The 17,333-nt window shown below is 42.1% G+C and overlaps 1 protein-coding gene across 9 annotated transcripts in view; it reads left to right on the forward strand.

Annotated features, from left to right (window-relative positions):
- Dclk1 (doublecortin like kinase 1) overlaps positions 1 to 17,333 on the forward strand; it is a 299,253-nt gene that overhangs the window by 265,938 nt on the left and 15,982 nt on the right. For 5 of the 9 annotated variants that reach the window (XM_031373868.1, XM_031373870.1, XM_031373873.1 and 2 more), the window contains 2 exons: positions 428 to 508; positions 10,810 to 10,923. In XM_031373868.1, coding sequence (XP_031229728.1) covers positions 428 to 508; positions 10,810 to 10,923 — 195 coding nt within the window. Of the gene's footprint in view, positions 1 to 427; positions 509 to 10,809; positions 10,924 to 15,787; positions 15,862 to 17,333 lie in introns of all 9 variants that reach the window. The other 4 variants (XM_031373869.1, XM_031373871.1, XM_031373877.1 and 1 more) reach the window with 1 other exon arrangement.

Raw genomic sequence — 17,333 nt, forward strand, 5'->3', positions numbered from 1 at the left:
ATTAAAGGCGTGTGTCACCACTGCCCGGCTCGTTTATTTTTAATGTGACTTCTAAGCAACTAAAGAATCTGGCTTTAAGCTAAAACATCTTAGTAAAAAGTTGGAACACTTATTATTTAACATGAATAATTTCTTTGCATCTAAAAGTATTCTAAGATTTACTTAAATATTTATCAATATAATATATCAAATAATTTTTCTAACCTGCACAAAAATATATCAAGTAGATATCAATGTAAACAAGAAGTATATTTGTGTTCCAAATTCGAAGGTGTGTTCCAGCTAGTCATGGGTGAGTGGGGTGACATGGTTTAGGTTGTGAACTTTCCCAAATGCTTTAACAAACTGAGATCACGAGCCTGAATTAGCAAACCCCCAGCTTCTCTCTCCAAGGTTGGATAAATGGAGTCTAATGTTCCCCTCACAGGAGCTCATCAACATGATGCTGTTGGTTAATGTGGACCAGAGATTTACAGCCGTTCAGGTCCTTGAGCATCCCTGGGTTAACGTAAGTGCACTTCTTTCCTATAATCACTGCCAGCAATCCTTTAAAAATATATCTGCAGATTTCCTGATGGTACTGCCTCTTTCTTGAAGTGTTGTGTTTGGCTTGGTTCCCCTCTCTCAGTGGACCAGGTCAGTTACAAACTCACCCATGTGTTCCATGAAGGCTTCTGATATGTCCATCTTGCTTGCTTCCTAAAGAACTGCCTTCCAACTGGGAGGCAGGCATGGCTGTGGTCTTGAACCTCATGCCTCACGGCGACTTTCTGTGGTGAGATTGGGGCTGGGGTTGGATAATTGTTAATAAGACAGCGCAGAAAAAAAAAAAAAAAGACAGCACAGATATTCCCAGTCAGTCTTGATACCAGAATATAAGTAACCCAAGGTTCTCTGCTCACATCTGAGAGCTCAGCGAAGCACTGTTCAGTCTCGAGTATGACTCATGCACCTGGTAGCCCTCCGAAAGTGGATTTTCAAAGTGGCGGCTTGGAGGTTCTTTGTTCCCAAGCTCTTGAACAGCTTATGGCAGCCTTTTAAGGATCTGGTGACACTTTAGCAATGGAACCATCCTCAAGAACAGCCACGAATTTTTAATCCCGTATCTCTCTACCGATGATTAGTAAGACCATTCTGATAGGTCATAATTAGTATTCATAAAGGGCATAAGTTCAAGGCTCTGCAGCACTGTTTTAAGCATCCTCTATATATTCATCTATTATGTTCATCATCACCACTTGGTGACTTTCTAACCCAGTTACCATGGTGTCCCCAACCATAGATAGGGAAACTCCATAATTAGGCTGAATGGTTGTTAGCTCCAGCATCAAAAACAGATACACATTTGTTCATAGAAACAGGCATGACATGATCAGAATCACTAGTTCACAAACACCGATTCTGTCAACCTCCTACTGCCAGATACAGCTCCAGCTTGAAGGCAACAAAATGTTCCCATTCCTTTCTCTGAAGTGTCACCTAGGCGACATGCCTCTTCCTTCTAAAATAGTTACAGAGAACAAGGCTTGATGGGAAATACACTTAACAGATGAGGTGGCATGCATGCTCGTACATGCTGGAGATCTCACACATGCTGGATCAGTTAATGGTTATGGTTCATCAGCTCAGTACTTCCCATGTCTGGATGTAATTGTTCATACACTGCGATAAGGTTATCTTTATAGAGCAAGAAAATATTAGTGAACATAGGCATGTAGGGACATGAGCCAAGGTTTCTTTTAGGCCTTTTCATGTAGCAGAGTCTCCAAAATGTTGTGCAGATGTGAAGGTACTCATCTCCTTATCCCAAAGACAGTAGGGCAGGGTAGCTCCCACTCAAAAATACTCACACTCACAAATCCTGAGCTCCACTAACCTTTGTGTTTGCGTCAGGATGCTAAGCCAAACTTATCTCTTCCTACAAAGTAGGAAGGATGCGACAGCATCTTACTTGAGCCTGGTTAAGAAGCCTACAAGATAGCGTTGTTGTTATTTGACCCAATTCAGAGATGAGATGACTGAATCCATGCGATATGATTTTCCCAATGTAGTCTCACTTGGAGTTAAGACAGAATTAATAGCCAAACTTCCCACACTTCAAGCTCAAAGTCTTGAGAGCCCAGTATATCACACTATGTCTGCCCTTGTCTTGTAATAACTAAAAATACAGGGAATATAACGGAGGAGTGCCATATGGCATTGACCTCGTGGTAATGTTACCTCAAGTCAGTTCCCTGTTCAGACTAGCTGGTCCAACTCAGTGGTCACACCTTCTCTCAGGCGTGTGAGAGGGAAGAGCTACACAGGTCAGCTACAGGCTGTCTTGATGGCAGTAATTGATTTAGAATGGTCTTTGTGGGTTCATCTAACATTCTGATGTACCCGTGATGCACCCAAGTTACCAAGTTACATGTGAGACCTGGAAAAACTGAGCTAGGTGACCACAGAGATTCAACAGTAAGATTTGAAGCATTGCTTTCTAAAGGAACGAGGTTTTAGATGACAGGAGTCCTTCTAGATTCCTAAACATGTTTTCACTGTCTCTCAGACCTGCCCTCCATGAACTTTGTCCAGCTCAGCCAAACAGCTTTAGGCAGTGAGCAGGGCTGGGCCAGAAGCCTCTGTGGAGAAGGCTGGAGAAAGCATGGCGGGAGAAGTCCTCAGATGGGTCAGCTGCGGCAGACTGTGGGTATGGGTCACAAAACAACCTTCCTCGTGACACTGCTGGAAACAAGTCCTTATATTCCGATTCCAAAGCACACACTAATAATATTCCCGAGCCTTCCATAGTAGACGCACAAAAGCAAGACACCTCAGGCTTTATCCATGAGGCAGCTGGCACACCTCAGTACAAACACCTGTTCCCTCAGCCACCTTGCTCACAGTTTCACACAAGCCCTGTGTCTGGCCAGTCCCTCCCTCAGTTCTGAACCTCTGCGCATCTGCGTTTCTGCTGCATTTCAATTTTTCCTCTAAGATTCTCAAAGCACATAAGCATTTTTTAAAGGTAAATACAGCATCTAGATCTAAAATAAGACACGATATCCCTCTATGCGGTTCAAGTAAACTTGACATTCTCATGGGGCAAAACGCATGTTGGTTTTAGAGAAACCTTTTTAAAGTTTGGTGTAAAACAAAGAGTCAGCTTCACATTGAAATTATCTTTCTAGAACAACTTAGTCAGAAACAGCTTGCTTTCTTTGCTTCCAAACAATAAATTTTAACAGTAAGCTTTGGTAACCAGCGTTTAGCCTTGTTAAGGTCAACACACAAAAGACCAAGCCATCAAAATAAATGAATTAGGGATTTAAAGGGATATAAATTTAACAAGACATTTTGGATTTGGCAATCAGATTATATCTGGCCACCACAGAAAGTCTCTCCCTGAGGGGGCTAAAAGTAATAATAGTTATGTAAACCCTTTGGATGCCTGCAGAAAACATTTCCTGTGTTCTCATTAGTCCCGACTTTCTGTATTGCTTATATGATGACCTTCCACCTGGCCCACTTGGAATTGAAAAGGCAATTTCTAATGAAACAGAAACTAGAGCAGAAGGGCAGTAGAAATACGGACACACACACACACACAGCGTAGAAATATGGACACACATACACACACACACACACAGCAGTAGAAATACGGACAGACACACACACACAGCAAAGTTACCTATTTTAACCTTCATCCTGGAGTGTCCTTTAAGCAAGTTCATGTTTATTTTTTTTTAATACATCCTAGATAGCAGCTCTACCTTGCTCCACAGTTTCTTTAGCCTGGAAAGCATCCTCGATGATGGGTGGCTTATCACAGGCGTCCACTGAGCCACAGGGACAAAGGCATCCTTGATATGAAATCTCTTGTGAAAGGAATGGAGGGAGCCTCGTCCAACCTGGTGACTTCAGGCAAATTTGTTTCTCTTCCCAAACCTCTTTCCTGCCAAAGAAAATAGACAGAGGGAAAATAAAATCAATCTGTCTACCCTTTTTGGAGGATAGGAAGAGAAGCCCATACATAAAGGTTAGGAGTTGGCAATCTGAAGACCAGCTCTTAGGTACTTAGCAATTTTTACTGGATATGGTCTAGATAAAGGCAACAATTGTGTGATCTGTTGTCATGCAATGGTAAAATGAAAATGATGGTGTGTGTTGGTATATGGGTAGCCCCCGAGTGATTCTATTTATATCCCACAAGCTCTTTCTCAGTGACGTGTGCATTAGCAGCCCTGTGGATACTGGCTTTAATACAGTTCTAAAATGTCAACTGTCACAGCCAAGGTCACTCACCTCCTTGGACCCTAAGTGGCAGGGCTACAGGACTTAGACTGGCTTGCTATGTGACTAACAGGAATAGACTGTAACATATCTTGATCAGTTTAGGAAGAAGGAGCAGTCCCTTTCACTGAAATGAGGCTTTATTGACAAGTAGTGCACCTTGGGGGAAAGTTCAGATAGATGACCAGATACTTCCACAGCAAAAATCTCTCATTTCTAATCCAGATCTAATGAGCCATAATATATTTAAATGCTGTATTGCTTTCTTCGTCTTGCTGTTGTCTAATTTGCTAAGCTACGTTAGCCTGTGCCATTTTCCAAACACTCTCAATTTAATAAATTTCTTAATTTACATTCTTCTTCATTATTTTCTTGAGGTTAGTGATGAAGAAACAAAGGCAGAGAGACGACAAAGCATGAAGCTCCATGAAGCTTCATTCGGGTCCCAGTGACTGACTGTGCCTGTAGACACCCATTGGTCACCATGGAGGCTTTCCAAAGCTCCCTGGTGATAGCACCAGACCAGCTTCCAGCCTTGATTCTAATGAAAGGATTGGTTTAAATAAGATAAGCTAGTACTAGTACCAAGTGAAGACTTCTTATTTTCTTCCTTAGCCTTTACATTTAGTATTGCTTCCTTTATCTTACCTAATTATTCCTTTGGAAAGATAGTGCTGAGACAAGGTACTCTAAAAGCAAAAAGAACAAGAGAAAGAAGAGAAAAAGAAGTCTAGATGATATCTTAGTCCATGAAAACTAATAGAGTTCAACCACAAAAATACAGATGCGCTCCCCCCACTGTGCTGGTAGAGTGGGTGATAAGAAATAAGCTCCAGTGACATTGTAATTAAATGGAAAATTACTTATCTGTATTCATAAATTACCAATGGCGACCCGAAAAGTCACTTCCATCTGGGCGTTTTCTTTTCTTACGCCAAGTGCAGTGAGAATCTCAGACTCAGAGGACTCTGAATGCTGGAAGTCCTGGGGTCATGTTGGGGCTGGGGATGTTAACAAGAACAATGGGCAATGAGCTGGCAGGTAAAACTCAGCGGTTATTAAAGAGCATGATAATGAACCTTGGATTGCTTTACATTAAATCAGAATATCCTCATAGTAAATATACAAGGCTTCACTGCTTCTCATAAATCTACAGATATTTTTAATAATAGAGCCTGGCAATAAACAGACTGGAAACCAGATCCCTGATTCAAACCCAAAAGCCATGGGGAAGGGAGCTTTCTAACGAACGACCCTGACATGCTTCCCCAAGGAAAGAGTGACTTCACATCCGAGCCCCCACTCCCCCTCCCCGCAGCTCTTCCTCAGCAACCCTGAGAGAATGCAGACCAGGAGGTTAGTTCTCCTGCAGACAGCTGGGAGAGTTCATTTTCCATTTTGCAAACTAATTTTGTTCTTGTCAGTTGCAATGTTCTGCCAAGTGGTGGATGGGAGTTTCTAAATCAAAAACCACTAGCCTTAAACCACAACCAGCCTGAGTCAAACTTCAGAAATGATTCCCAAACCAGAGCGTATGGTAATAATACTACAGTGATTTGTAAAATACTGCCAGGTTTGTCACATCTAGAAAATTCATAGCACAGTTTTTGGCACATAATCTATTCTAAGTAATAGTGATAAAGATGTATATATAAAAGTGTATGTTTTTAGTGAGTTCTATTTATTGCATTGATGCAAAACAGTAAGTTAGCTAACTCCTACCATCAATCTATATGGCTCAGGTGCCCATCAGAGGCCTGAAAAGCTGGTTCTTTATGTCTTGTAATCCTGTTATACTCAAGGCCTTCAAAAATTTTACCAAGAAATGAGGTAAACCTGTTGTCTGCAGTGTGTGTGTGTGTGTGTGTGTGAGAGAGAGAGAGGGGGGGGGAGGGAGGGAGGGAGGGAGAGAGAGAGACAGACAGACAGAAAGACAGACAGACAGACAGACAAGACAGACAGATGGACAGAGACACAGAGATACTGAGAGAGACAGAGAGAATTTGTGGGACTCTGTGTATGTGTGTAGTGTGTGTGTGCAGTGTGTGAATGTGTGGGGAGGTGTGAATGTGTGGTTTATGACTATGTGTTTGTGTGCATGAGTATAAAGTGTATGGATATGTGAGTGTGTGTGATATGTCATATATATATACATATATGAGTGTGTGCTATATGACTATGTGTGAGTATTTGAGTGTGGTGTGTGTGTGTGACTTGTGTGACTATGTGTGTGACTATGGTGTATGTGAGTATGTGTGTGTGAGTGTATGTGTGTGTGAGTGTATGTGTGTGTGTGAGAGTATATGTGTGTGTGTGTGGTGTGAATGTGCATGTGTTGCCTCCTGTAGTTGAGAAACTTTATTTCATTGAAGAAGTGTGCTAGGATTTATGAGGCCCAGATTATCTCTGCCAGTCTGTGAGAGTCTGGTGCCTTTGGCTGCCTCCACATGAACTGGTCTGATAGTCCCAGTGAAGCTCAAACCTTCAGTGAAATTTAAGGCTGGAAGCCCCCAAACCTCCAGCATCAGAAAGAGTCACAAGGAGATCTGAGCAGAGATGAGAATCAGAATCAGGCTGGGGGATAAGAAAGGAGTGCCTTGTGGGACGGTGGAAAGAAACCCTTTCCTCGAGCACATGCCTGGGAGAGCCTGGTGAGGGAAACTGGCAAAGCTGCTGGCGGCATGGGTTGCACATGTCTGGAGTCAAATGATGGCTGCATCTATTAAACTGCTTTGGTCTTTCCTGAACTTAAGCTATGAATCAGAACCCATGCCAGTGTCAGCAAAGCACAGCTTCCATTTCATTCAGGGTGAGCCCTTTTGGCACAATCCTATATGTCCTATGATCCTGGAGCCCTGGCCCTATTAGGTGAATATTCCATGCCATAGATGAATGGATGCCCAGTCTCCACTTAACACAGAAGTTTCTAATGATGCCCTGAAGGAACATTTCCCTGATGTGCTCACCACCCCTCTTACTGACCTCAAAATCCTCCTCAGACTTGATTTTTGCCCGCCCAAGTATCCTCTGGTTTCTTCTGCCCCTAAGTGAACTCACATTTTACCTCACTACCATGTGACTTTCATAGTGGAAAATGCAACTCATTGAATATTTGCACTAAATTAACTTGGCATCTAGGTACAAAGGACCCCCATGAGAATGATGGTCCTCTATTCATGGAGTGTGGTTTGGTAGAAAGAATAATCCAGGCATGTTTCAGTTTTGACTTAACCTTGAGCAAATGATGACCCCATTCTGAGCCTCAGTGTGTCCATCGTCAGATGGCACTGATAATGTCTACAGTGGGCACTAATCTGGGGATAAAGAGCATCAAGTCTGGATTGTCAGCATAGAGCCACCAATAATTAACCCTTCCTTTACTTGTCCTCTGCCTGCCTTTTCCTGCTAGCCAACCTTCCCCTACATCTCAACCGTGTGCACTCTGCCAGTGGCTCAGCTTGCCTGAGAGAACAAGAGTGTCCTTATTTGGAAGTTCCTCTTTGCTTCTGCCTTCCATCCATATCCCTTCCTGCCGTCTCCCTCCTCCCCTTTCACCTCTGGCTTATACTAAGACTACAAGTTTCTTTGACCTAAATTTGCTACCTCATCATAGTTTCTCAACCTGTCTCAGAGTGGAAAGGTCATTATCAAGTGCTTTGCCTGAGGTGGCCTGGAACTGTAGCCAGACTCAGGTAGCATATGTCTACACTATTACAGGAAATGTAACAGTACCTCACAAAACATCATGTATGAGAGTGGTCCCTTTAATCCAAGAAGAAGCTCCAATGGGGCCAGAGACATGATGGTAAGACTTTCCATCTCATTCCACACCTTGTGAAATGTGCAAGTAATTTCTCAAATATTCTAACTTAGATTCCAAGGATAGTTCACCACCTAAAATTTCAGGCACTGTTTTGATAGTATAATGTTGGAAGTGACATTTATCTACACCACTGAGTTTGTTTAAATTAAAATTTGTTTAAGAGTCCAGGCCACACCTTTGTTATCATCATCCAACATCGATGTTATCAACATCATAGCGTCAAAAAACTAGAAGGGGAGCTACCAAGATGATGTCTGCGTAGGAGGCAGCTCAATGCTCACATGTATTACACTACATCAGTCTCATTAAAAGCATGGCTGGGGCTAGAGATTTGACTCAGTGGTTCAGCGAACTCTCCCCTCTCGAAGAGGGCCTGGGTTCAGTTCCCAGCCATCACATGGCAGCTAACAACCATCTGTAACTCTAGTTCCAGGGAACTCTGATGCCCTCTTCTGGCCTCTACCAGCTCCTCACACATGTGGTGCACATATGTACACACAGACAAAACACCCACACACATAAAATAAAACTAAACCTTTAACAAAAGAGAAGCATAGCTCTTTTGTATTTTAAAACTATGCTTCTACTTGTTTTGGACAATGTTCTCCTATTTTCTCTTTCCCCCATCATTATCCTTCTGAGCAAATTCTTATCTAGAGATAACCTAAGTGACTCATTGTTTGGCAGGCAATAGCTTACCACTTGGACACACTGTGCACCAAAATATCACCATCTCTCCTCCCTGCCTGTTGTCTTAAAGACCAGCTCAAATACATTCCCCATGAGCAATTTTCCAAGCCTTTTCACAGTGGGGCAATATATTCTCATTCTTCTCAACCACGTTGGGATTTCCCATCAAGTCTTGGAGCTAATTGCCTGTGACCATCCTTCCTTATCTTGTTGGTTTGTTTCATATTTTGTCACAGCATGCACTTCTCCCCTGCCCCCGCCCCCTTTAGCACACAGTCTTCAAGCAGGCAGAGGTCATTACTCTCTCCCACAGCCTGGCATCTCCAACATAGCTCTCAACATAGTAGGTATTTCACCCAGCCCTCTTTCTGTCACTTCCCCCAAAATTCTGCCATTTCAGCATTTATTTCTGGCTCGTGCCATAAAATGGGATCACTTTCCCCTCTGCATCGTTGAAAAGTGTTCCTCCAGATTTGGTTCCAATTAAAAATAGACCTATTAGTTAATTCCTTCTTCTGGCCACTAATATTCATTGTAACATGAATGCCTACTGTGCATAGGTCAGAGAACCAAGTGCTTGCATGAATGATTGCAGAAACCTTGGAAAAGAGAGAGAGGTACAGCATAGTAATAATGAAAAGGAGGATACATAGATAATAAATAGGCCATGGATAAATATAATATGGCAGACTAATAAGGTATCTTGATGCCAGAAAATATAAGTATATGATCAAACTGACGAGATAAAGGACACGGGGGACCTTAAAAAAAAAAACCATAGAATGGATTATGCTTAAATGGAGAAAATGTCTTAGAACAGGTCATTTGGACTTAGGTCTTCAAGCAAAGGAAGGTCAAGAGTCTCAAAGAATCAGATCCATGCATATTTCTACTTGGTATCATTTCTTACACTAACCAGTAAAGCCTTGGTCCTATCTAGACATGTAGTGCATACCCACTGGATAAATGAATGATCTGATGCTGAAAGGGGGAACAGAACCCATGTGGAGACAGCGGTTCACGCAGAAAGCATGCATGTCATGCTTGGGGGAGAGCAGGTTTCTTTTTCTGGACAGAGACAAGAAGTAATGTGTAAAGTGAAGAAGGGGAAAGAAAAAGAGATCAGAGAATGAAAACAGACATCTCTCCCAGGTTTGGGTTTTACCAGGTACACCCTATTGTCCTTCCGTTCATCTACTGATTCCGTAATTATTTATTAAATGTGTGGCATGTGCCCAGGCACTGTGCTAAGACCTGAGGATCCAACAGGGAGTAAAGCGCAGTCTCTGCTTTCAGGGATCCTGCAGTCTTTCATCGGTCGTGAACTAGTAAGTGGTGAGGCATAATTACATCCCTGGCCACTGGCAGTCCAGAGGATGGCTTTGTTCTGCAGAGAGCAGAAGTTCTAGCTAAAAGGAGCTTTAACATGGACTGTGTCGGAATGGCAGAGTCATAATTGCAGATGACTTGAAGGCAGTAAAGAGGATTTAAAACTTAGGGAAGAACTTTTTGCCCAGTGGGTTGTCTGGGATTTTAGAATGGCCAATTAAGCAGCCATAGGAAAAAAAAAAGAGTTTATTTATGGCCATGCATGAGACCAGGTCTGCTGGTCTCCTTAGCTTTGGAGCTAAATTATGGGCTAGGAGGGAGAGGGAGACGTGTTGACTTTGAGGGGCTTGGGGTCGGCCATATTATCTTTTCATGGAACATATGTCCACAAAGCCAAGGTTGAAAATAGATTTTATTAGTAACCAAAGTCAGAAGATTTGGGGTTTGGAGACAAACCTCCAATGGTCTGATGGTATAGGGCCAGCAATTAAAATGCAGACAGAAAAGGAAAACAGTGAATAGAGCGGGGGAGGGGTCGCCTTTAACGACAGCTTCCTGTGAAAATCTTGGTTGATTGGTCTCCGACCTCTTCCAATTCTAAGATCCCGACCTGATTCAGGGATTTTGACCTCACTTCCGAGTATCTCACTTTCACCCTTTTTTTTTCTTTGTCTCTCACTCTTTTTATCCTCCAGGATGATGGTCTCCCAGAAAATGAGCATCAGCTGTCAGTAGCTGGCAAGATCAAGAAGCATTTCAACACGGGCCCCAAGCCGAGCAGCACCGCAGCTGGAGTTTCTGTAATAGCAGTAAGCATCTGAAATATCCACCTCTAGCTTTTAAAAAGCAGCCCTCCCGAGAGACAGGCATTCCCGGGAGATTCCTCCCGGACACAGCATAGTGGGTCATTTCTTTAGACAGCCATGGAGGGTGTGTATGTGCGGGTTGTTTCCCTGGGTGCCTCATTATCCAATACCTCCAGGGTATCTAGCAGCATATATTAATTTCATGATTTTTTTTTTTAAGAAAAAAAAAACAACTCTCTCCCCAAACTGGACTCTATGCCAGTGTAAACTTCTTGACTCTCGTGTAAAGCATTCAGCGTCCTTTTGCTAGAACCTGAAAGTGAAGCTGAGAGGGAGGTAACATAGCAGAGAGCGTCTAGAGCAACGTAGCTGTGAACACCCACTCCAGGGGAAAGCCAAAACAGAGCAGAAAGCAAACACTGACCTTCAGAGAGAGCGAGTTGCAGGAACGCCCAGTGAAGTCACAAGGTTTTGTTCCTTAGAAATTTGTTAAGTTGACAACTTTTATCATTTACCATTTTATTTGATGAGGGTGCCCTGGATTTTTTTTTTCCTGTTCTACACATGCAGGCATATACTATATGTAATCTGATAGCTTCTCTAACAGAGATTAAATTGGTCTGAGAAACACTAAAACCTCAAACTTCCTGGTGTCAAATTCTAGAGTGCACATATATCAACGTCTCACATAACTTGAATTTTTAACAATTTCCTCTTTAGCCAGAGTATGTACGCTTTAGCAGCGCACTCTGTGAGACCCACTCGGGCTGTTTCCCTTTTCTCAACAAAGAACTTGCAGCAGGATGATAGGGGATCCTGGGAGAGTATTCACGCTGCGACAGCCCTGCTGCTCAGCTCATGCGCTGTGTGCAGTGGTCAATCCTTTCGATGGGTGTTTCGGTATTCTACTTTTCTTCCTGGTTTTGATCTTGCTAGAGTACCAAAGCTAAGACTTGTGTCTGATAGGGACTTCCTCACTTTGCAAGAAGCACAGAGATGTGCTTGCTCTTGCTGTCCAAATCTCACAGGGACCTTTTTCAGTACATTGTGGGTGATGACAAGTGAGTAAACTGATGGTTATCCATAGACTATAAGCTCTTTGGGATGTTCCTCAGGAATGCTGAGGTTTGACACATTCATGTTGTTCTTTTTGCCTCTCTTTATCTCTTTCCAAAATGTAGTGGGGGAAAAAATACCGACTGCCCTCCATGTTTTCCAGAATGTTGGCATTCTTTGTCATCAGCTAACATCCATCAGGAATTTTTGCAAGCCTCCATCTCTTGTAAAACACAGCTAAACCACAGTTCTATTTTCAATAGGTCTTCCAAAAGATTTGGCTTCAGTAGGCCACCATTTTGGAATGAGTGGTCAACACCATTGTCCACAAAAAGGAATGTTTCCCTGCTCCTACTTGGAGCTCATGGCAGTTACAGAGAGTGTTTTTCCCACCTGGGTCATTTTTCCCCCCATAATTTCATTTTACTTGGTCTTTGGTTAAGTTTGGCTTAGCTGTTCAGCAGTGGTTTATTTAGTGTTCTGGGAGTCCTGTAATGACTATGGACAGAAACTTCTGTGTGATTTTCCCATTAGCAAATGATATATCTTTGAGGGCAAATCCTGTTTTAATTAGACACTGATAAATTCTGAATCCATTTATGAATTTCTTAAAACTTTATCAAAATATCTCAACATAATTATCAGTGGTCGCTGACACGTTTTCTAAGCATCAGGACTATACCATTTTGAATGCGATTGTGTTCTTTTGTTTTTGTTTGGTTTGCTGCTGGTCCTGTACACTATGCTGACCTCGAATGTATGATGTAGCCCTTGCTGGCTTCATTCAAACTTGAAGCAACCTTTCTGCCTCACTCTGCTGAGTGTGGGCCACTGTGCTCAGCACAAATGCTATTTTGAATACAGAGGTCTCAGTTAATCTCTAGCATATTTTTCATGGCAATCAACCCCCCTGTAACTCTGAATTACACATGAGTTCAATGAATTCTTTAAGGTGCTTTAGGCATTACACGGCACTTCCGTATAATCTTTATGTTAGCCCCTGTCATTCAAATCTCAAGTATGAAAAATATCAATGTCAAAAGAAAGGGACTGCAATTATTATGCACCTTCTCCAGGATGCTCTTCCCACAGCAGCGACTCTGCTTTCTAGGAGGACCCCTGGGAAGCTTCAAGACATGGGGTGGAGCTGGGAACTAGTAGCCGACCAATGTGTCTGCCTTGCTTTCAGCTTTCAGAATAACACTGGCAAATTCCATAAACTTGTTTCTGATCCTAAAGCATAAAGACTAAGTATTAGTAACAGTTTTATCACAAGGAAAAAGAAACCCTGTCGTTAAATCATCTTCCCTTCCAAACTCTTGAGTATGACGACAAAGCAATACTCTTTTGTGAGACAGGACTTTAGTGGAAGGTGAAGTAAATACTTTTATGAATGGTAGAGTCTATAAAGGCCACTTGACAATTTAATAATTTCAGTCTTATTCCCCTATGATAAGAATGCCTTCAACAAATATAACATGGTGATTATTTTTGTTTGATAAATTAAAGTAAAAAATAAGTTTCCTTCAAGCAGATTTCTCCCTCAAGCAAATATGTGTTCCTGGGAGGCTATGAAATTGACTTTAAATTGTCTTTATCTTACATAGTCTTTTTCTTTTTAATTATGTGCACTCCTGGAATTTTTTTTAAAAATTAGATTGGAGTATCAGTTTATAGATTTTTTTTTCCTTTCCCTTTTCTGGAAACAAATAAGCATGCCATTGGTCTCTACATGGGATTTGTCTTTCTTTAGTCAGAAATCTACCTGGCACAAAGCAGCAATGGTTATAAAGGGTTTTATGGCATGTTCTCTTTCTTGATAGACACAAGAACAAAGGGGCATATGGGCTCAGCAAGCACCCCCTGTTCACAAGTGCCATTTCTGAACCACACAAGAACTCGTGATCTGAACCACACAATCTTGTTCATTTTGCCCCCTTTGCTGCCTTCCTTCTCACTCCAAGCATTACTGAGACCAAAAGAAGGCCAAATAATGACTTCACACGATGGCTCCTCAAGGGTCCCGAGCTGGCTGGGAGAGTCATTATCAACTGGAGCTCTCGGGAGTCATCGGGCTGTTCTGAAAGAAGGGAGGTTGACCGAGCACTGTTGAGTCAGGCAGTGTGGTCAGTGGAGCATCATGGAACTGAGGTATTCTGCCTCTGATAGGGATTTTCATTGTCCTGCCAGCTTTCATAGCGGTTGGGCAAGGAGAGAGAGAGAGAGAGAGAGAGAGAGAGAGAGAGAGAGAGAGAGAGAGAGAGAGGAGAAAAGGAAACAAAGGGTTATTAAAATACAGTTTATAGACATGAAGTGGAATTAGAAATGACATTTTAACGGAGGGCTCTCTGAGAGCTGGGGGGAGGGGCCTGATTAGATTTGCGCAGCTTGATGAGAAGAGAAGCCCGGGACTAGGATGCCGCTTCCAATTTTTTTCCCCATTTAATGCTGTTTATTGTTTTAGTTGATAATTTTCCTAATGCTTTAACATTGTCCTTTTGAATTTTGCTCATGCAAATAGAGCATTTCAGTCTAATTGAACAAATCCATACTAATCAGCTAATACTGGTGGTACCAGAAAGCTTGGTCCAATAGCTCTTACGCCCTGCTCTCTGGCGGTCTGCCTGTAGATGGCACTAGAGAACTAGTAACTTATCGCCCTCTTTGTGGCCAACCTACCACCTTCCAGAGAACAAGTGTGCTAGAATTTTTTTTTCTTAAAAGAAAAGAAAAGAAATAACACATTTTTGAAGATTAAAACCTCATGTTGCTTTCTCCGAACACTAGTAGAGCCTAGTTTCCAATCAGAATACCAAATCTCAGAGTGGTTTCTAGTTTAAATTCCTAGGACCCTGGCATGTTTTTGAAATGCCTTTTGTGAATTAGAAGTAGAATCTGTCAGGAGCGTCAAATCAGTGAGACACTTGAAAGAGCTCCAGAATCTCTCTTCCAAAGCAAGGTGCATCCTGGGTGGGCAGAACAGGGCTCAGGCAAGCAGCAGGACTTGAAAGTTGAGACTTTTATTCCCAGGTAGCCAAAAGCTAACATCTTATTCCAGAATGGACAGTAGTGGGAACTTAAGATGTGTTGTATTTGCTGTGTCTTTAGTTAATGCTAAGCACTTAACTGTACATATGTGCTTTTAATGTACACAGAAAGCTTTTTTCTTTTTTTCTATTTAATTTTATTTTCCCAGAGAAACTATACTATCTCATCTCTTTAGTTCAGGGACTATATATATATATATATATATATGTGTGTGTGTGTGTGTGTGTGTGTATATATATGTATATGCATATATATATTGCATATATATATCAACTCTCTTAAATCTAAATGCTTATGATTTTGCCCTTTTCAAACCCCATTCTTTTCCTCTTTTATTTCATAATTATAAAGCTGTGACTTTAAGTCTACTGGATCTTATTGGGGAGGGTGTCCAATCTGTGTTTTCACAGTGACTAACACTGATTTGAGTTTAACTGTATATTTTCTACTATATAACAGAAGAAGAGGTGTTTATATAGCTTTTGAAATGGAGGATGCAGTTAAATGTCTAAATATTTAAAAACCTGTTTGACAGACAAATCTACCCTAACAAATTGGCATCCAGGATACTCGGAAGGGATTTGTGTTTCTTTATTTTTATTTTATTTTCAATGTGCAGATTATGTTATTAGCTAGCTGCTCTGCAGAACAGGCCTCATCACTGTGTGTGCGTACGTACCTAGTTAATGAAGAGAGTGGACTGGAGTCTTAATTCTGGAGCACAATGTTGATCCACTGAGTTGCCCCATTTCTCTCTGCTCAGCTGGACCACGGGTTTACCATCAAGAGATCAGGGTCTTTGGACTACTACCAACAACCAGGAATGTATTGGATAAGGTATGAGATGGTGCAGCTCAACAGTCAGTGTTTCCATGGCAACGTGCTGGCAGTCTCCATTTACCAGTTCCTTCAGTGGATAAACATGTTTTTGATTTGTTACCCAGTCCATATGCTGCTTTATCGGTTTCATTTTAATCTTGATTGAGATGCCACACCCCCCTCATTCCTTTTTTTCACCCATTCTTCACACTGACATTTGCCAGCTTTCTTTCCATCGCACATGCTCAGTATCGATTTCCCCCGTACGGTTAAAAGGACAGTATATTCCGTGCTGATGCCAAAGCCTTTGCCTGTTGTTGCTGATTGCAGCAATGATGTTTCCAGTGCTCTCCTGCCCTGTAATAAATGGAACTACAGCAGCACTTTAGTGTGTGTTCTATAGAAGTATATACTGTCATTTTAAAGTTACCCAGCCCAGCCTTAACCTTCTCAGATGATGAGACAATGCATTTACACCTTAGCAGTAGAAACGCCTCCCAGTACAGCGGGCTATAGAATGCATTGTGTGTGTTGGTAAGCTTGTGTTTTCAAGTTCTCCACCTTTTCGTTTTGTTTTTGTTTTACCGTTCCCTTCCCCCACTCCCCACCCCCCAGCTCCCTCTATGTACTAGCTCCTGCATGAATTTACTTTCTGAATTTTGTAATTGTCAGATTCTTTAGTTGGCTTATCTGCTTGAGCAAGGGGGTCTATGGGAAGTGTGACTTTGTTTAACCAGCTTATGAATTCTGTCCCCTCGTTTCTGATTCCAGTCAATGGCGCTGGCATCTCCTGCCAGGGGCATTGTGTGTGTATCTCTCTAGAGTTACCCACAAGCAAGATGACTTGCGATGGTTTGAGAAATGAACTCTGAGAAGTTCTAGGGAACTTCTCTTCACCTTAATGTCTCCAAAATGATCTCCAGGTAAAAGCTCCATGATGTAGCACTCGCCAAGAAAAAGCCCCCCAGCTTTGGCGTTTGTTTTCAAATAATAGAGTCTGTTGGTTGGCACAGCACAGTGTCTGCCTGACACCGTCCTGCGGATCAGACTGCCAAGTTTTACCAAAAAAGTTCATGTGTATATAATATGTATACATTTCCCCTTTGATCATTGCTCCTAATTATTTTTATAATAAGGGTCTCAAAACAAAGGGCTCAGAAAAACAGAACATTCAGACAAATAACCAAAATGTAATAAGGTCATGATCATTTCTAGGTCTGCTTATAATCGGAAAATACCCAGGCTCAGTAAGGTGATTTTCCAGAAAAGGCTCTTTGTGCCTTTAGGATTGGTCTGAGGGAGGGGATCCCACATCTAGTGTTTCATTTACCTAAGCAAATTAGCTCTGGAGGAGGGGGAGTTAATTATGATTTGCCTGCACACAGACCCAGCTTTTGACTTTTCAACACTGAAGAGTCCACATTTCACCAATGCCGACCCGCCCAGTAGGTTGTGCATGCCGAGCACACGCTTGGAAAGCACCCTTCCAG

Source organism: Mastomys coucha, unplaced genomic scaffold (genome assembly GCF_008632895.1).
Source record: "Mastomys coucha isolate ucsf_1 unplaced genomic scaffold, UCSF_Mcou_1 pScaffold16, whole genome shotgun sequence".
NCBI classification, from domain to species: domain Eukaryota; kingdom Metazoa; phylum Chordata; class Mammalia; order Rodentia; family Muridae; genus Mastomys; species Mastomys coucha.